This window comes from Gopherus evgoodei, chromosome 14, assembly GCF_007399415.2.
Source record: "Gopherus evgoodei ecotype Sinaloan lineage chromosome 14, rGopEvg1_v1.p, whole genome shotgun sequence".
NCBI classification, from domain to species: domain Eukaryota; kingdom Metazoa; phylum Chordata; order Testudines; family Testudinidae; genus Gopherus; species Gopherus evgoodei.
In genome coordinates, this window is record NC_044335.1 from 31,294,674 (window position 1) to 31,315,563 (window position 20,890).

The 20,890-nt window shown below is 48.6% G+C and overlaps 1 protein-coding gene across 7 annotated transcripts in view; it reads right to left on the reverse strand.

Moving 5' to 3' along the window:
- The window catches only part of CHD6 (chromodomain helicase DNA binding protein 6), a 209,531-nt gene that overhangs the window by 134,420 nt on the left and 54,221 nt on the right, over nt 1–20,890 (reverse strand). For 3 of the 7 annotated variants that reach the window (XM_030533538.1, XM_030533539.1, XM_030533535.1), the window contains one exon: nt 4,356–4,408. The exons of 1 other annotated variant lie outside the window; for it this stretch is intronic. In XM_030533538.1, the coding sequence (XP_030389398.1) occupies nt 4,356–4,382 (27 nt within the window). In that variant the 5' untranslated portion in view covers nt 4,383–4,408. Of the gene's footprint in view, nt 1–994; nt 1,070–3,673; nt 3,752–4,355; nt 4,415–20,890 lie in introns of those variants that run through there. 3 more of the 7 variants (XM_030533536.1, XM_030533537.1, XM_030533540.1) reach the window with 3 other exon arrangements.

Below are 20,890 nucleotides of genomic sequence, written 5' to 3' on the forward strand. Positions count from 1 at the left end.
CATCAGCTGGCACCACCCAGGGGGGTAGGCAATTCACAGCTTCGGCATCTCAGTTTCTGAGACATGGAGTGAAACCCTCAGATTAAAGCAGAAACTAAGAAACCTTTCCCCTTCCCGTCGCCCCTCCTTTTGATGGGAAAGTAATGCTGCTTAGAGCTCTGAAAATTCAGATGTGCTTGAGAGCAGGCTCCTAATATAAGGGACGAGTCTAGTTATTTCCATATCTATAGGACAAGGAAATTTGCAAGCTCTGTGGAATAACTCAATTTGCTTTATCTCTACAGTTCTCATGTTATTCAATAAGTCAAGGCTTGGCAAAAAGAAAGACAGCAGTAGAGGGAGCCACTCGAAGCCCTAGAGAGACCAGAGCACAGATTTCCATGTGCCCTTCCCATGAAGAAACCCAGGGAAAACAAGCTGCTGGGGCCTTAAACCCAGCAAATAAATCTGTTCCCCATCCACAGAGCACTAACATGCTTAAATCAGATTCTAAACCCCCACCCCACCAGGACATGGGCCTCCAGGTTGGGCGCCCCACAAATCACATGGAAAGGTGACAGATTTCATAGTTACTCACAGCAACTGACAAATCCTCATTTCTCGTGCATTAACAGGGAAGGAAGGAGATGCAAACATAGCACTTAGAAGCATTAACAAACAATCCATGGATATCAGACCACTTAGTAACATAAATAGTGAGAACAGGTCTGTGTGCAAGACCTGGCATTCCTAGCCCCAACCACAACTGGCAAAACACACCAAGATGATAAAACCTGACTCCCCAAGGTGAAAGGAATCCTATACCAAGAGATCCAGATGACTGAGGAAGACTTTCGAATGCTATGTCAGGCCTTGTAGTCAACTAATGATAATGTTAACAGCACACCAGGCTTTTCAAATGCACTGGCAAGCAAAGTAATTTGGGATGGGATTTCCAAAGTAAGCAAGCAGTTAGCGAATCCATCTCCAAAGGGAGAGAGCAGCATCTCCTCACCTCACAGCCTGCAACACATCTGAGCCTCGACATTCTGCCTCACATGTCTCTTTCATGTGCACATGCACACACACCCTGAGATGACAAAGGGGAAAACAGATATGGATGAGGGACACGTGCAGAACTGAATGCAGCCCGAGCCACACACAGGGCCTGTTAAAACTCTGTGAGTGCCACATCCTCTCCAGAGTCCACATACAGAAGGCTGCCATGAACAATGGCCCTGAAGCTCTACTGGGATGCCACAATCACAGGCCTCTCTACTGGGAGGAGTCTGGTCCACGTTGAAAATGGAAGCTCAGTCAGCTTGAAGGTGTTCCAGCTCAGGGATCCAGTCCCAGGGAGGAGAGGAGTGCCGCCACAGCCAGTGTCGCTGCCCTTTCATCCAGGACTCCCAGCCCCAAATGCTACACAGGGACCTCCCCTGCCACCTCACTACCTAGCCAGGGTTTCTTCCAGCCCTGTAGAAATCCCTAAGGCATTTCTAGCTAACAGCTGGACCAGCTGACAGTGCCATGAGACAGAGAGCCAGGTCCATTATGACTGGCAGTTCCACACACAGGCAGCCCCTTGTATGGCAGAGAGAGCTGACTGTCTCCCACCCAGACCATGCTCACCCACAGCCACACCTGACCCTGGCCTGACAGACCCTTGGCCTTTACTTACTGGCAGAAATGGCTTCTGTTCACGAATTATTTGTGCAGATGAGGATGGAGGGGCTGAGGCCAGCCTGGGCAGCAGGGAAAGTGCCTCAGAAGGAGAAGGCCCACCAGCCTAGCACTCCAGGCCAGGCGAGATATGCCCATAGAGTGCAGCGCATCCCCCCTGCTTGCCATCGCTGAGGCTGCCTCACACTAACAAGCTCTCTGGTTCTCTCTGGCTCTCTGACTAACACAGCCAAGTGCTGAAGTCTGCAATACTTTGGCCTGATTTCAGTTGTTTGGTTCATGTATGGGTGCTGCTGGGGTTGGTGGCCCGTGATATAGAAAGGTCAGACTAGATTAGGGATTCTCAAACTTCATTGCACCCTGACCCATTTCAGACAACAAAAATTACTACACGACCCCAGAAGGAGAGACCAAAGCATGAGCCCGTCCAAGCTCCGCTGTCCTGGGTGGGGGACCAAAGCCAGAGGCCCACTGCCCCGGGCAGGGGGACTAAAACCAAAGCTCAAGGGCTTCAGCCCCAGGCTGTGCCCCCGCAACCCAAGGCCTAAGCCCTCGGGTATCAGCTCTGGCCTCAAGCAGTGGGGCTTGGGCTTCAGCTTTGGCCCCGGGCCCCAGCAAGTCTAACGACAGCCCTAGCGACCTCATTAAAACAGGGTCCCGACCCACTTTGGCGTCCCGGCCCACAGTTTGAGAACAGTTGGTGCTCTCTTCTGGCCTTAAACTCTGGCTACTGACCACACTGTGCCATCCATCCTCATTCTCTCGACTGCTCCTTCCTGGCTAAGGCACAGATACACTGGGGGGGAGGAGGTGCTTTCCAACACTAAGGTGTTACACCAGCCTCACCCACAGGAACGGGAGCTGTAAGAGATTCACATCACTCTGGAGGAAGCCCCACTGGCTCCCCCACTCCCTCTGGCAGCACCAGCTCCTGCAACACTTTTGTTTGTCCTGGTCGGCACTACACCCCCTACCCCACACAGAGGCAAAGCTGCCTGCTGCTCTCCCTTCTACCTCCATGCACACTTGGGAGCAGTGTCTGGAGGCAGGAAAGCAGGTAGGGCTGTGGGAAGGGCCCCCTGCTGCTGTGATTTTCCAGGACAGACAGAAACATCTCACTTCTCTGGTACAATAGCAGAGCAGCCCACTCCAAAGTGGAGAGAGCACAGGTCCAGGAGAAGCAATGGGCAGCTCCTGAATGAGAAGATTCTGAGGCAAGTTGCTGTGGAATTACACCAGGAAAAGTATGGTCAGAACCTGGCCCAATGTCTCTTTGCCTTCGCTCAGGTGGTTCAGGACCCATCACTACAGGAATCCCATCTGATGCCACTGTTTCAAGGGAACACCCGCCAGCAATCTGCACGAAAACCACACCTGGGAAAAGGCTGCCAATGAGGAAGCATTTTTAGCAGGCTCCCTTTCCTTGGTACACATTAAATCTTGCTGACAGCAGGAACTCTGCTGGCAAAGGGCTGAGTGGACTTTGCTGACTCCATGAGGTGGGTGGTTCACTACCGAAACCAGATACAGTGCACTCCATTTATAAAAATCACTGATATAAGGATCAACCACATACCGTGATCAAAGCCACTGGGACAAAATCGTTCCTATACTAACTAAAATACTCTGCTTGTAAGACTCAAATCATCCAGGGCAGATGTGATTCTTACAAAAGGATTGCACGGTACAAGGGGGATGGCAGTGGCTACCTGGAGAGAGAGAGGATCTAACATGTGGGCCAAGCAGTCCTGAGAGAAGAGCACTAGAAGCAGTGAAGGTGGCTTGAGCTGAGCTTTGTTATTATTCATTTCTTTGTCATTAAGGACAGACCCCAGAAAGGGGTTAGCTGCTGCCCTGTGGGCTTTGCTTCTGAGTAGGCTGAAAGAGGCTCCCACTCCCTTTAAGAGATTTATCCCATTATTAGACGCTCACTTTAATGGTTTCCCATTAAAAGCAGCATGGACACAAATCCCTGAAGGACAGACTGGCTTGTTTTATACCCTACAAATACCTTTCACCCCAGAGGCAGAGTCTCCATACATTGAACAGGTTCTATCCCTTTATCACAGAGCCCAGCGACAGCTTCTCCCTGTGCAAATAGCAGAGACAATGACCAGCAGCTCATAAATCTCCTCCAGTAGCAGATTTATTCATTCAATTTGTATCGTAGTTCCGGATGCAGCAGGTCAGAGTCAAGGGTCAGAGGCTTGGTGACCAGGATTATTTCTGAACCAAGCAGGGTTCCTGAGCTGGCACTGCAGGCCTCCCCTCTCCCTGCCCCACTCACTCTCCGCTTTCAGCTTTATCTGGGACGGTTATTTATTAGCACTTATTGTAACAACTTTACCGGTTTTTCTAAATCAGAGTGGTTGTGGAGCCAGACACACTGGAATGGTAGGAGCTTCGCTACCCAGGCTAACATAAACAATTAAGTGTGTCTTGTTTATTAAATGGAAAATAAATCCCACTCTCTGCCCTTGCCTCAAGCAGAGATTCATATGCCCCAAGCCCCAGTTACATTTCAAAGCACAGGTCCGTGGCCCTGACGAGGGGCTGAAAACTGGAAATGGACACACACTTCTTGGCTACACAACAAACAGGCTGTAGGTCGGCTTGCTGTAGCCACCACTCACACATGACAAGGCATTGAAGCCTCACACACCGATTTAGGTGAAGGAGAGGAGGTCACAAACCTGCTTTTCTTTCTTCTGAATTTTCATTATCAACTTGAGGATGAATGTTACTTCTGCAAAACACAACACAAACACTCAAAGTAAAGATCAGTGTAGCATCAGTGCTGGAAGCCTTTCAGCATAATGCCCCTGACTGACTGTGTGAACTCTAGTGAAACAGGCTGGACAAACCTCAGCCAGGCTGGAATATTGTTAGCAGGGATGGGGAACAGTGTCTATGGTCTACATCTCCTGATAAAAAAGAATCCACCAACTTGTCACAGACATAATAGTCACTGTTTACCAGACCTTGACAAAACACAGAGCTTTAGGCCTTGTCTGCACACACACGTACAGTCAAAAACCTATGTGAGTTAAATGGTGCAAACAATTCTATGGGTTTGATGCTGGTTACAGCACTTCCGTTTGTGCCTGTAAATTTACTGAAGCAAGACATGAATGTCCACATACACACTGGCAACTGTTTAACTAAATCAGCTTAAAATCACACCTCCAGTGAAAGCAGGGCAGTGGTGTGTGCCAAGCAGGCCTTCTGCTCAGATGCTCAAAGCCAGCAGAGAGAAGGCAAGTTAAAACAGACATCTTCTCAGTTACCGCAGAGACCAGTGCACTACCCAGAGAGTGAACCAGAGGAGGTGTCATTCACACCAACTTCATTGGAAAGGAAGAACAATTAAAAACCCTGCCAAATGGGGAAAACAAAAGGGAAAGAATCAGAGAGGGCAAGCACAAGTTATAAACCAAGGAGAAACCTCTTCCCCCTCATTGTTTTGACAGCCCTTCATCTCCTTCCTTCTGGTGTGTGTGTTTGTAACCACCCTTTGGAAACCTGGGCTTGAAATTGTTTCCTTATTGAACAGTGCTTGCCTGTTCTTCCCCTCATGTGCGCGCACACACACGTTTGTCACTGAATGGCAGCCCATTAGCAATGAGCTGCCACGATCATGGGCACAGGACTCCAGATGCTGAGTTAGGAGCAGTGAAGCGTTTATTTTGGAAAAAAATATTCAAACCCCTAACCTTCAGCATCGCAGCACAGATTGTGACCCACATTAGCTGGTGGTAACAGAAATCTATTACCCTAGAGGGGGGAACTGAGCCCAGCCCCATGTAATGACCCCAGAGGAGGGGGATGGGCCATCAGTGCCATTGACAGGTCGAGGGGAGTAAGCCCAGCCCAGCCCAGGTCTCGTCCACTGTGCTGCTCAGACGGTTCTCAGACATTTCCAGTGACATGTTTGCTGCAGTTGCTGTAGTGGCAGCGTGGGCCCTGCCAGAGAAGGTTCCTGTGTTCAGTGATTCTGGCAACTCTCCCCTGAAGAACACCATCACAGAAAGGAACACCATCACAGCTGTTTGTAACAGTTCACATCTCAGCAAAAGCTGAACAGAATTTCATGGGATTTGGGTCTGTTCTACACAGGGAAAGTTACCAGTATAGTTATGCTGGTATAATTATATTGCTCTTCTTGTTCTGGGATAAGAGTTATACCAGTATAACTAGAGTGGTATAATTAACTATACTGGCAAATTTCTCCACGTAGATAAGCCCAAAGAACAGACACTCCTGTGGCCTGAGGGCCTTTCCCCTGCTGAACATCAAATGTCAGCTGTAAACAATACTGAGACAAACATTTCTCAAAGAATAGGTTGCAAGAATCCTTTGTAATGGAAAATACTAGACAACCTGAATATAGGGGTTGCTACCACCTCTCTCCTTCTCTATTCTAGAGCATTTTAGCATTGCCAGTCCCAAAGCAACCTCCTAACACACCAGTAACACATCTCCCATCCACAAAGTGCCCACAGCTGTGCACAAATGTTTGCATCACACCTTTGAGCGATTGCATTTGCTCTGAGCACCGCTGAGCACCATGCCCTCCACCATAGGGTAGCACCAGCACAGACAGCAAGCGCTGATGTAGCTGTTACTCCTGCTCCCCGTTCTGTAACAGCTCAGAATGCTGGCTCCATCATCCCACCAGCCACTCCCCTGCCCGGGCCATTCAGACCCAGGAAAAGCCAAGGTAGTCCCTGGTCACCCCTGAATCTGCCTGTCCCTCCTACCTTGACACTCCCATAGCTGCATAGAACAAACAAACTGACAAAACTTATTAACAGCTTGAAAGAGAACTTTCTAAAATATTTTTGGTCTCAGAGATTCATCTGCAAAACAAGAGACAAAACACAAAGGCGAGTGGCAGACACACAGATACAAGGACACATATGGACAGGCCCCTCCCCCGGTGGACACATTTTGGTGCCTTGGAAGCCGCACATCTTTAAGGCTGCAGAAAAGGGGTTGTGCACACAAGGTTCCCAAAGCCTCCACCCCAAAGCAATCAGTTATCTCCCTACTGGGCACTGCCTAGTCAGCTCTGTCTCCCTCCCCTGCAGAGATCAATACACCTCCAGGGTCACTCCTTAGGCAGGGAAGGAGTGGTTGAGGGAATTTGATGGACAGCAAGAAGAGGTCCAGAAGGATGTTCTCACTCCAGAACCAGGCTCAGAAAGTGCCTCTGAAAGCTCCAAACTGTAACCAATGTAGAGTGCTTCACAGTGTGAGCTAGCCACTGCCAACTCCTCCTCCTGCATTCCTCAGCTGAATACCTGTCCCCGACAAAGCCACAGGATCAAGAACTTCCCATATGACAAGCAGCGCAGGCACAGGCATTATGGACTCGTAGCGCAGAGAAAAGAAGCAGCTTAACATGGCAAAGTATGCTGGGAGCTCTCTGCTGCTACCTGCCCCAGGCATATGAGATAAGGGGCTCATCATTTCTCATTTCCTGGCATCCAAATGAGAAAACACAGCTGTGGCAACAGCTCTGCCCTGGGCACAGCTGAAGAGATGGGTTCAGGGTGCTGGTAGGACAGGCCTGAACTGGTCTATTTCCATATATCTGCCTGCAAGGCTGAGAGATCTCATTGGGCAAAGCCACTTCCCAATGCACCCTGCTAGAGCTGGGAATTCAGTCTGCCAGATCCAGTGGCTGAAGCCAGACTCCAGTGCACCACCACTAGCAGGGTTAATCTTACCTCAGAGCACCACCACTAAGGCAGCGTGGCTTTGGAGACAGGGAGCTGCCACGGTAATGGCTCCTCCTCCCTCACAGAGGAGGTGCCATAAAGCCATTTGAGGGAGTGGCAGGGCTTAACTCTCCTTGGGGTGTGGTTGAGAAGGTGGTCTTGGCCCCTATTTTAAGGCCAGTCCTTGTCCTGCCTGGCTCTCTCCTCCTCCCCTTGTATTAGTGCTTCGCACTCCATCTCCATTCCCCAGTCTCTCCCCATCCTCTGGTTATTCTGGGAACTCCTCATCCCATGTTTTCCTGTTCCCCAGCCCCACATTCTCGATGGGGGATGGGGAGTAGGGCTCAGCTGGGCAATAGTTCTTTCCAGATATAAGAAGCATCCTGACTCCACGGGTTTCCCCTGCATCCTCTCCCATGTGCAGAGGCTCCTGTGCTTGAGGCTGGGGACACTGAGCAGGCCTGAGCATCTTCTCACCCAGGTGTCTTCTCCCACAATGGAGAATGCAGACATGTCCCACATACACTCTGTGGGGAGACACAGCTACACTTCCTCAGTAGCCATGGCCAGGCCAGAAGTAGGGTGCTAACTGGCAACAGGAAAAACATAAACAAACTGGCAAGTCAGATTCTGCTCTGACAACCTGCGGGGGAGGAATCCTCCTGTGAAGAGCAGCCTCCAGACTAGCCTCAGTAGCAGAGAGCACCTGCATGGATCTTGCTGTCAGATCCGACTGTTCACATTGTGGCCACCTGCTGCAAACCCTCTTTCCATTGCATTAGGTTTTCTTTTGCCCATCCTCAGTCCCCCCATCCTCCTGCCCTGCCAGGAATTTAGTTACGGAAAGAGAACACGGGGCCACCACCTCCTCTTCCTCTCACACTGCAGCACATCCCCATCCCATGGGCCTTCACCTCCTCCTCCCCCTCTACAGAGGATATGGGAAGCCAATGGGCCCTGCAAGTTGTTTCAGTGCTGGCTGCAGGGCACTGGCCTAGTTCAACTCTTATGTACCTTGGCATTAACACTAATGCCCCCATGCAGCATGTGGCTGGCAGGCAACTGAACCCTTCCACTAGTCTGAACTTCCATGCATGACTAAAACCTCAGAGTGACCAGGGCTCATGTTCCCTCCAGGGGGCTAAACCGTGCTCTGGAGGCTCAGGTATTCCCTATTCAGACTATTCAAACAGCCCAGGAAAGCAAGCCCTGGCTGTGGAGGGCAGCAAGCACAGGTTTCCAGCTGGCAGCAAGTACCCCAAATACGAGCCAAACTCCATGCCAGACGAGCCCACACCTGATCCAGGCACCCCATGCAACATCTGAGGAAGAAGATTTTAACTGTACTTTTGGACAGGAAGCTCACTAACCTGGGCTCCCTACCTTTTAAGCAAGCCTCTCTTCCCCATAAACATGAGTGGGAGGGATCCTGGGCAGCAAGATGAGCACATCACTGCAGCTGGATGTGTCTGCTAACACAATCAGCAACAAAGCTGACATTCATGTCACCATTGTTATGTTCCAGAGTTAACCATCATTCGATCAACTGTTTTTTTCAGGCTCTCTGTAGACAGCACTGCACCTGTTCACACTCAGGTGAGATTCATGGATTCCAAGGCCAGAAGAGACCACTGTGATCACAGAGTGTGACCTCCCATCTCACACGTCAGAGACCTCCCTCCAAATAATTCCTAGAGCAGAGCATTTAGAATAACATCTCATCTTGAGTGTAGCCTTGTAACCAGACGTGCTAGAAATCTGTCTGGGTTCTTGTTTGTTTTTAAGTGAAATCTTTGATCCACAGACATGATGTGCATGGTAGGAAATGCACGAGCATCAATCCACCCCATACCACAAAGCAGCACGTAACCAATCACTAGCTCTCCAAGCCATTAGCTCTCACAGTGGACAGTGAAACCCAGAGGCCCAGGGCTGATAGTACCATTCTATCTATGACACACACTGGATTGAATGGCATCCCCTGGTCTCCTTTCAGCACTGGACACACTGTGCAGGTGGTCCTGTGTCTTGCTTTGCCAAGGCACCCAGCAGCAACAAAGCACCCAGTTTCTTCCATTCGCAGGAATGACTATTTCCAACACATGGCAGCATGAGGCTAGGGCACAGTGAGGTGTGGCATGATTCCCCTCCCATCTTTGGAAAATGGAGCTTCTCCTACAGTCAGACATATTCCCCTTCCAGAGTCTGTGTCACTCCACCAACGCTTTTCCTCCTGCAGGGCCCCTCCAAGCCAGCTCCTGCCCACCCTCATTAGAGGGTTCCACCCTGGGGCCCCACACCATGAAGTGGCATTCAGTCCTGTCCCACTCTACCTTCTCTAAAGCTACACCCAGCAGCTTTTCCCTTGTCTGACTCATTGGCCAAACAACCCGCACCTCCTCAGTGTCCTTGACCCTCCCTTCTTCCATTGCCCCTCTCCAGCTCTTCCATTGACTCTTTGCATGGAGAAACCCACAGCTCTGTCCTCTTTACTGTATTGCCCCAGAACTGTATTTTTGGGGTTTGCTCCCCTTCACCTGACTCTGAAGCTGAAGAATGGTGTTTTGACCCTTTGTTAAGTTCCCTGTGTCCCTCTGGCAACAAGTTTTTGCCATCCCTGGAATGGAGTTGAAACAAGATGAATGCAGCTGCCAGTTTGACACATTTAGCTAACGGTGCACTGACTTTATCGCAGCAAGACATCTGTGTGCAGCTGCATCAGCCAATTCCAGCTCTGGGAACAGCACATGGCATGTGTCTGCACAGAACAGCCTGCAGGGGGAGCACAGGATGAGATGCTCACTACAAGATCTCCCACCCATGGAATGAATTTGAACAGAAGAACAGACAGGACATTGGCAATCCCTGAGGGTCCTCCCTCGCCTCCCCCATCCATCACAGTGCAGAATGGAGGGTTAGCATCACCTTCCACATTTCATTAGCAGAACTTCTCACTGTCTCACTCCAAAGCAAAGTACGAGAGCCCCCTTGTAAATCTGTAAGGGCTTCAGTAACTCAGCCCTAAGTTCTGACCCAGCTTGACTCCTAGAAACGAGAATATACAAAGCAGGTTCCTCTGGGAGTTCTGCTGCAGGCTCAGGAGCTTCCAGAGAAGCAGAAGGACTCTGAAGCCACGTGCTTTTGCTAGGCATCTGCTTCCAAGGTGGCACTTCAGCAATGCTTCCTGCAAGTAAACACAGATGCATTGCTATAAGTCCCTCAGTTGCCAGACTAGTCAAGGCTAAGAATATCAGTACCCTGCAAATCCAGTGGGCTACCAAGAAACAACATGGGATAGTGTTTTGCACCAAAACCAAAAAGGCCTTGAACTATGCTAGATGCCAGTCTGAGTCAGACATTGTTCAACCACCAGTGCAGAGGTCCCACCCATCCTCCATTACCTCTCTGTTCAATCTCTTTTTAACTTCAGCAGTTGCTAGAAGACAAGACAAGGATGCAAAAGGAGAAAGGTTTCCAGAGTGTTGTGTGCAGCAGGGAGCTAGCAAACGGCAGTGCAGTGACTGTGAAGGCAACCCCTGCAGCATTTACATGCTCTCAAGGCCAGGGACATTATACCACAGGGGTCGGCAACCTTTCAGAAGTGCTGTGCCGAGTTTTCATTTATTCACTCTAATTTAAGATTCTGCGTGCCAGTAATACATTTTAACATGTTTAGAAGGTCTCTTTCTATAAGTCTATAATATATAGTTAAAACTATTGTTGTATGTAAAGTAAATAAGTTTTTTAAAATGTTTAAGAAGCTTCCTTTAAAATTAAATTAAAATGCAGAGCCCACTGGACTGGTGGTCAGGACCTGGGTAGTGTGAGTGCCACTGAAAATCAGCTCGTTTGGTGCCATAGGTTGCCTACCCCTGTTATACCGGCATGGCTTTGTTTCTCACTGCTCCCCTACCAACTCATCTGGCACCTGTCTGCACTCTGTCACCCCCAAGCGCTGGGTGCTGCTGGTGCCAGAGCCTTTTCTTCTGTGGGTCTCACCTACTTCATCCAGCTCATTTCAGATTGGAGATGAAACTACCTCTCTTCCCAATGCAGAAATCCTTCAACGTTCCCTCCTGCTCCACTGTCCCCTCCTCACCACATTCAGATTTCTGCAAAGCACGCTCGGAAGGGAAGGGGTTTGCATGGTAGAGCACCATCGAGACACACCAGCACACCCAGAGGGAACAGAAAGAACTTCAGCTCCTCTCATCAGCAAAGGAAAATCCCCTAACACGGGGTGGGCAAACTACGGCCCGCAGGCCAGATCCGACCCGTCAGAGCTTTGGATCCAGCCTGCAAGATAGCCACCCCTGTGGCACCACAAACCCCGCGCCACTCCCGGAAGCGGTCAGCACCATGTTCCTGTGGCCCCTGGGGAAGGAGGGTTGCACAAGGCGCTCAGCATGCTGATCTCACCTGCAGGCACCGCCCCCTGCAGCTCCCATTGGCCGGGAACGGGGAACCACGGCCAATGGGAGCTTCAGGGGAGGTACCTGCAGGTAAGGGCAGCACACGGAGCACTCTACCTTCTCTCCCTCGGGGACACAAGGATGTGGTGCTGACCACTTCCGGGAGCGGTGCGGGGCCAGGGCAGGCAGGGAACCTGCCTGAGCCACTGCACACCACTGCCACCCCAGAGCCACTCAAGGTAACTGGCGCCAGTCCGGAGCCTGCACCCAGAACCCCTCCTGCACCCAACATGCCAACCCCCTACCCTGAGCCCCCTAACCCCCTCCCACACCCTCCTGCACCCAACCCCCTTCCCAGAGCCCCCTTCCACACCCTCTTGCACACCAACCCCCTGCCCTGAGCCCCCTTCCATACTCCACACCCCATCCCTGCACCCCAATCCCCTTCCCTGAGCCCCCTTGTGCACCCCACACCCCTCCTGCAACCCAACCCCTTGCCTTGAGCCCCTTCCTGCACACCACATCCCTTCCCACACCGCGCGCTCTCTCCCACTCCCCAAACCGCTGCCTCAGCCCTACATTCATGGTCCTGCATGCAATTTCCCGATCCAGAGGTGGCCCTCTGGCCAAAAAGTTTGCCCACCCCTGCCCTAACAGCACATCTGTTCCCCAGTGCTACTGGGCTGGGCTAGCACTAGGTATGAGCCCAAGCCTCAGAAGGAGACTTCAGAGTGCTACCTGGTGAGCCACAAGGATACCCTAGGAGGATGGCCCCAATGGTGCTGGGAATTGTGGTAATGGACCAAAATCAAGATCCTCATAGACTCAAGGACTGGAAGGGACCTCAAGAGGTCATCGAGTCCAGTCCCCTGCCCTCATAGCAGGACCAAATACTGTCTAGACCATCCCTAATAGACATTTATCTAACCTACTTTTAAATATCGCCAGAGATGGAGATTCCACAACTTCTCTAGGCAATCTATTCCACTGTTTAACTACCCTGACAGTTAGGAACTTTTTCCTAATGTCCAACCTAAATCTCCCTTGCTGCAGTTTAAGCCCATTGCTTCTTGTTCTATCATTGGAGGCTAAGGTGAACAAGTTTTCTCCCTCCTCCTGATGACACCCTTTTAGATACTTGAAAACTGCTATCATGTCCCCTCTCAGTCTTCTCTTTTCCAAACTAAACAAACCCAATTCCTTCAGCCTTCCTTCATAGGTCATGTTCTCAAGACCTTTAATCATTCTTGTTGCTCTTCTCTGGACCCTCTCCAATTTCTCCACATCTTTCTTGAAATGCGATGCCCAGAACTGGACACAATACTCCAGTTGACGCCTAACCAGCGCAGAGTAAAGCGGAAGAATGACTTCTCGTGTCTTGTTTACAACACACCTGTTAATGCATTCCAGAATCACGTTTGCTTTTTTTGCAACAGTATCACACTGTTGACTCATATTAAGCTTGTGGTCCACTATGACCCCTAGATCTCTTTCTGCCATACTCCTTCCTAGACAGTCTCTTCCCATTCTGTATGTGTGAAACTGATTGTTCCTTCCTAAGTGGAGCACTTTGCATTTATCTTTATTGAACTTCATCCTGTTTACCTCAGACCATTTCTCCAATTTGTCCAGATCATTTTGAATTTTGACCCTGTCCTCCAAAGCAGTTGCAATCCCTCCCAGTTTGGTATCGTCTGCAAACTTAATAAGCGTATATTCTATGCCAACATCTAAATCGTTGATGAAGATATTGAACAGAGCTGGTCCCAAAACAGAGCCCTTCGGAACCCTACTTGTTATACCTTTCCAGCAGGATTGGGAGCCATTAATAACTACTCTCTGAGTACGGTTATCCAGCCAGTTATGCACCCACCTTATAGTAGCCCCATCTAAATTGTACTTTCCTAGTTTATCTATAAGAATATCATGCGAGACCATATCAAACGCCTTACTAAAGTCTAGGTATATCACATCCACCGCTTCTCCCTTATCCACAAGGCTCGTTATCCTATCAAAGAACGCTATCAGATTAGTTTGACATGATTTGTTCTTTACAAATCCATGCTGGCTATTCCCTATCACCTTACCACCTTCCAAGTGTTTGCAGATGATTTCTTTAATTACTTGCTCCATTATCTTCCCTGGCACAGAAGTTAAACTAACTGGTCTGTAGTTTCCTGGGTTGTTTTTATTTCCCTTTTTATAGATGGGCACTATATTTGCCCCCTTCCAGTCTTCTGGAATCTCCCCCGTATCCCATGATTTCCCAAAGATAATAGCTAGAGGCTCAGATACCTCCTCTATTAACTCCTTGAGTATTCTAGGATGCATTTCATCAGGCCCTGGTGACTTGCAGGCATCTAACTTTTCTAAGTGATTTTTTACTTGCTCTTTTTTTATTTTATCTTCTAAACCTACCCTCTTCCCGTAAGCATTCACTATACTAGATATTCCTTCAGACTTCTCAGTGAAGACCAAAACAAAGAAGTCATTAAGCATCTCTGCCATTTCCAAGTCTCCCGTTACTGTTTCCCCCTCCTCACTGAGCAGTGGGCCTACCCTGCCCTTGGTCTTCCTCTTGCTTCTAATGTATTGATAAAAGCAATATTATTATTATAATGATATTGTGCGGCTAAGGCAGGGGTGGGCAAACTTTTTGGCCCGAGGGCCACACTGGGGTTGCAAAATTGTATGGAGGGCCCCAGCCCCCCCGGCCCCAGCCCCTTACCATGCCGCTCAGAGCAGCATGTCTGGCAGGCACGCCACCCGGTTGGAGCTAAACACACTGCTGCTCTGCTCATCAGGAGCGCACGGCTCCACTGCCCAGGAGGGACAGCAGGGGAGGGGCCGAGTGCTAGCCTCTCCAGCTGGGAGCTCAAGTGCCAGGCAGGACAGTCCCATGGGCCGGATGTGGCCCGTGGGCTGTAGTTTGCCCACCTCTGGGTTAAGAGAAAGTGCTGCAAAGGAATCATTCAGGGAAGCACTACCTGCAATCTGATGTCAGCAAAACTGTCACTGCAGGGTGTCTACCACTCAAACTCATTCAGATGGAGCAGACTGAACAATCAGGGTAGATCTAAATCTTAAGAGCCACAGTATTCACCCAGGTTTCCTGGCCAAATTCCATCAGGACAATTGCAGCCGCAACTGGATATGGTATTTTACTTCACGGCCCATTCTAATATACTGGGTGTCACGTCTGTGCACTTTTAAACAGCTGCCATGTTCCACCACAGAGGTACCAGCAGTCCAGCAACGAGTGGAGGGATTACAGTTTCTGTACAGAGATATCTTGTCTCCGGTACGCTCTTACGGTTTTGCAGTTCTTAAGCAAACTGGTTACTGCTGTTTTGAACACCATTTTTTCAAATTAACAAAACGATTGCATTGAGGTTTGCTGTACACATAACATGTAAGCTCCCTGGGATGTTTACACTGTTATGTCTCTAAGAGAAGGTTAGCTAATGCTGTGAGCCTGAAGGAAAACATCTCTCTGTTTGGGGGCAGCAGGGAGGAGAAGACAAAAAAGCCCCTCTCCCACAGTAAACATTTACCCAAATGGGTATTCAATTCAATTCCAAGGTCTAATCTTTCCTATTTCCCCTTCTCATTCCCACCTCTTCCTCTGACAGTCCTCCTCAGAGCTCACTCAAGATGGAGCAACTTCAGACGTGGTCACCATGCAGGTTCTTGCTGCTTAAAGAGTTTTTGTGAGTGTCACTCCATTCTCTAAGCCAAAGCCACACTCAGATGAGAAATCCTTTTGCAGGGAGAAATATCTCTATAAGAATCAAGAGAATCATCTGGCTGCTCAACCTTCCACTTGCTGCCAAAACTACTGGAAAGACATGTATGGATTACACACAAATGGCTGGAAATCATCATCATCATCAGGTCCAGTAAAGAGAATTCTCTTGCAGCCAATTCCCACATAGATATGGAGAAATGGATGAGGGATTGGCCCATATCCTCCCAACTACAAACACTGCATACACTGTGATGCTTACGAGCTCTAAGAGACTAAGAAGCAAAGTATTAGTGCAAATCAATATGACTTTACGCCAGGAAGATCAACAACAGAGGCTCTTTTTGCACGGAGGCAGCTAGTGGACAAAGGAAAAAAAAAATTCATATGGTTCCACAAGTTCCAAAGGAAAACATCTAATGGTACATGAGGGAGAAAACACGTACCAGAACTTGTTCAAGGCATGTATGTATTAGTAACATTAGTAGTCAGAACTTCTAGTGGTGAAAAAAATGAACTATCAATAAAGGTGGGAGTATGTCAGGGATCAGCACTGAGCCCTCTCTTGTTTATCCTCATCTTAGATACCCTCACAAGGAACATACAGAAGGAGGCACCTTTGTATATGTTTGCAAATTATATTCTATTCAGTGAGGAGAAGGATAGTCTAGAAGAGCATCTTGATAAATGGAGAGATGTGCTGAAGAGACATAGGCTCTAAATAAGCCAAGGAAAAATATTATAATTATTATAATTACAAAAATGTGAATGCTGAAAAATTATCCATGAAACTAGATGGGCAGACAATACTGAAAATGCAGAGTACCTGAATTCCCAAATCCAGGAAAATGGGGAAATAGAGAACAAAAGTAGAGGTAGGATAATAAATGCTTGGCTCAAATGGAGAGAGATAAGTAGTGTAATATTTGACAGGAAGATTCCAGTTATAGTAAAAGGGAAAGTCTATAAAACGATGGTCTATCTAGTTCTGATGTATGGCGCTGAGTGTTGGGCAACAAAGAAACATGAGCAAATGATCTGTTTCACAGAAATGCAGACGTTGAGAAGGATGAGTAGCGGTAAGCAAAAAAGACCACGTGAGGGTTTGCGCTTCTGGTTGCAGGGCAATGCAGCCTAGTGGCCAGAGTCCATAGAACTGCCCCTGGTTGCAGGGCAGTACGGCCTAGTGGCCAGAGTCTCTAGGGTCACCCTGGGTTGTTGGGCAATGTGGTCCAGTGGCCAGTGACTCTCCCACTCCACCGGGTCCCGGCCTCTGGCCCTAACCGCAGCATAGGACCTTGCCCCTGGCTCAGTGGGTGGTTCCTACTGAAACACGCTGAGACTTGCTGGGGGCAAGGTACCAGTCCGTCACCCCCTCCCCGGGTTGCTTCCTACCAGCTTGAGCATGGAGATCTTCCACGAGTCCCTAGGTTCCCTGTGGGCCTCTGGGTCAGTCGCCTCCCCAGGGTCCTCCTGTAGTAGGGCTTTGGGCCAGCCTGGAGAGGCTTCAGTCCCTGGCACCTCCGTGGGTGGCAGCTGGTCCTCCACAGGACCTTCCCAGTCAGGTCCTTCCCCTGCGGCTGCCAACCCAGACTGAGCTGGGCTCCCTCCTTTTATTCTCCCAGAGTACTTGGAACACGCCCAGTATGGACGGGGCGGGACTTCCACCATCAGTGCTACTAAGGCTGGTGCGGGGTGGTGCTGCCCTGTTACAGACCACCTGAGGAACATGTATGTTACTGACATGCTCAAAGTAACACCCTAAATGAAAAACTTGGGGAGTGCAGGTTCAAATGGTTTGGTCATATACAGTAAAAGCAGTCCTGGCAACTATGTGAGAGTCCAACAGATCAACTCTGAAAGAAAAACACAGAGAGATTGACCCAAGAAGAAGTGATGGGATGTCATAAAGGAAGACACGTTGGCATGTGTTGTGATAGACAGTACAGCACTGAACAGTGCATTTTGGTGGGAGAGGACTCATAGAGCAGACTCCATTTGATAGGGTTAATGCAAGGAAGAGTGACATTTACACAGTATGTGTGCAAATTAGTAGTAACGTACATGCGTCACTTGCACTGATAATGATTCTCCAAGCACAAGGCATGTGTGCACTATATCACGCAGAAATCCCTCCTTTCCCCAGGGAACAAAGCTGGGCACATGTGTGCAAACACTAAGCCTGCTCCTTTGTCCACTGAAGTCACTGACAAAACTTCTACTGACTGAAGCAAGCCCCAGCCTAGACAACTGACTGCCATGAGCTACAAGGAAAACTGGCTCTGCTCATCAAGGACGAGGGGGTGATGTGTCAATTTACTCACAATTTATATAGTATGAGCAGATCAGATGGAAATTACACGTAGGTCACAAGTTTGTGCCAACATACCCTCATGCAGTGAATGAACATCTTTTAACTACAGCCAGGGCTTGCCCTGGCACTGAAACAGAAAGACAGGACCAGAGATGTAAGGTGCCTGCTGGAGGATGACAAGATGGGGGGTGGGGTGGGGAGTGTACATGAGGACAGCTGCTTCCATAATTCTGTTTGTATTCTAGTAGTTCTTCAATTTTGTACTTTCTTCAATTTCTGGCTCTATGCCAGAAAGCTGAGTTACAAAAGGAAAGAGTGGAGGCTACTTACCAAAGCCAGCTGAGAGCTTGTTTAAACCTGTGTCATTCAGGGTCATGGCACTGAGGCACTGGGAGAAGGTGAGAGAGAACCACCCACAACTTATCCTCTTTAAACCATCACATATGCACCCTCTTCTTGCAGTGCTGTAGCCTTGGAAGGCCACACAAGTTATGCATCCCCACTTCAGTCATTTCAAAATGACCTAACTCTGGGATCTGCCTCCTTGGCTCTGGGAGTATCTGAACTAGGGTCAAGGGCAGCTTCTCTCCTAACTTTGCTCTTCCCACCTCTCCACCTGCAGTCAGCCAATAGAACAGTGGTTCTCAAACTTTTGCAGTGGTGACCCTTTTCACATAGCAAGTCTCTGAGTGTGACCCCTCTTTTATAAATTAAAAACAGTTTTTTATATATTTAACACCATTATAAATGCTGGAGGGAAAGCAAGGTTTGGGGTGGAGGCTGACAGATTGCAACTCCCCATGTAATAACCTTGCGACCCTCAGTTTGAGAACCCCTGCAATAGAAAGTGTCATTCCTTTGTTACATGACCATCAGTACTAGGACACCCAGAGCATGTGGAGAATGGAATTCACCCTGAAAAGCCCTTTATGAACAGAGCTAGAGAATATCCCATTTGTCTTCAAGTTGCAGATCGTCACCTGCATGCAAACAGGCATGCATTTTAATACAGCCAAATGCTCTGTAGGAACAGAGCAGTTAGGCCACCTTTACATACTCCTGAGGGAATTCTGTGCCAAAAAATTAAAAATTCTGCACACAATTTTTTCAAATTCTGCAAAATTCTGCATATTTTATTTGTCAAAATAACACAATATAATGACACCAGTTTCAATTATTTTTGGTCATTTATTTCAAAATACCTGTCAGCAAGTATGTCTGTAACAAGACAGACAACAAAAAAGATTCAGGAAATGTTTTTTGACAAACAGACTCCTTACTAGGCATATTAACACAGAACTCTGAGTAATAATTCATTTAAACTACAATACAGAACCATGTTTCCCACACCCTTCAGAATCAGTGCAAAGGCTTGCTGGACTCGGGGTAAAAGAGGAGCTGAGGGAGAGAGAAGTAATTGCTGGGAAGGGGCCTGGGTGTCAACTTGGAGGATTGTTGGGAATGAATGGGAAAAGTATGGAACAGGATTTTGGAGGGATGGAGAGGGATTGTTAGGGAGTTTCCCCATGGCAGACACTGGCTGACCCCTAGCCTCTGCCAGTCAGGCACATCTGCCCCTGTACCCATGTGTCCCTCCACCCCCACTCAGCCACCCCATTCCCATGTGTCTCTGTGCCCCCTCTCAGCCACCCCCTCCCCCATCCAACCCTGCATTTCCACTCCTATTCAGCACCTGCCCAGTCTGTCCTCCCCCACCAGCCCTTATGAGCCATTGACTGATCCCTCCAGCAGCCCCATGCTGTCTCCCCATATCCCCTGATCTGGCTCAACAGGTGCTGTGAAAGCAGGCTCTTTCTCTTCCCTAGATGGCCAGGAGCTGCTGCTCTGGTCTAGTACCTAGCGCCCTCTGTTGGGCAAAAGGGAGAACTGCAACAACTTTCCAGCAGAAGCTTTTTTCTGTGCAAATAATTTAAAATATGCACAGCTCATTAATAACATACGCAGTGGTGCAGAATTCCCCCAGGAGTACTTTATAGGACAGAAAGCAGCAACTCTAAAAAGCAACAAAGAGTCCTGTGACACCTTACAGACTAACAGACATATAGGAGCATAAGCTTTTGTGGGTGAATACCCACTTCGTCAGACACCAAGGATACATGCAATATGATGGGGGCTAATTTAGCTACAACGAGTCAGGAAAAAGATCTTGGAGTCATCGTGGATAGTTCTCTGAAGATGTCCACGCAGTGTGCAGAGGGGGTCAAAAAAAAGCAAACAGAATGTTAGGAATCATTAAAAAGGGGATAGAGAATAAGACTGAGAATATATTATTGCCTTTATATAAATCCATAGTACACCCACATCTCAAATACTGCGTACAGATGTGGTCTCCTCGTCTCAAAAAAGATACACTAGCACTAGAAAAGGTTCAGAAAAGGGCAACTAAAATGATTAGGGGTTTGGAGAGGGTCCCAAAGATTAAAGAGGCTAGAACTTTTCAGCTTGGAAAAGAGGAGTCTAAGGGGGGATATGATAGAGGTATACCAAATCATAAATGATGTGGAGAAAGTGGATAAGGAAAAGTTATTTACTTATTCCCATAATACAAGAACTAGGGATCACCAAACGAAATTAACAGGCAGCAGGTTTAAAACAAATAAAAGGAAGTTCTTCTTCACACAGCACACAGTCAACTTGTGGAACTCCTTACCTGAGGCGGTTGTGAAGGCTAGAACTATAACGGTATTTAAAAGGGAACTGGATAAATTCATGGTGGTTAAGTCCATAAATGGCTATTAGCCAGGATGGTTAAGGAATGGTCTCCTTAGCCTCTGTTTGTCAGAGGATGGAGATGGATCACAGGAGAGAGATCACTTGATCATTGCCTGTTAGGTTAACTCCCTCTGGGGCATCTGGCATTGGCCACTGTCGGTAAACAGGATACCGGGCTAGATGGACCTTTGGTCTGACCCGGTATGGCTGTTCTTATACCTATACAGATGCTGAGAATGCACGTGTAACCTTTACCAAGGTAAAATCTAAGTGCAAAAAGGAGTTCTTGCATTTAGCTCTG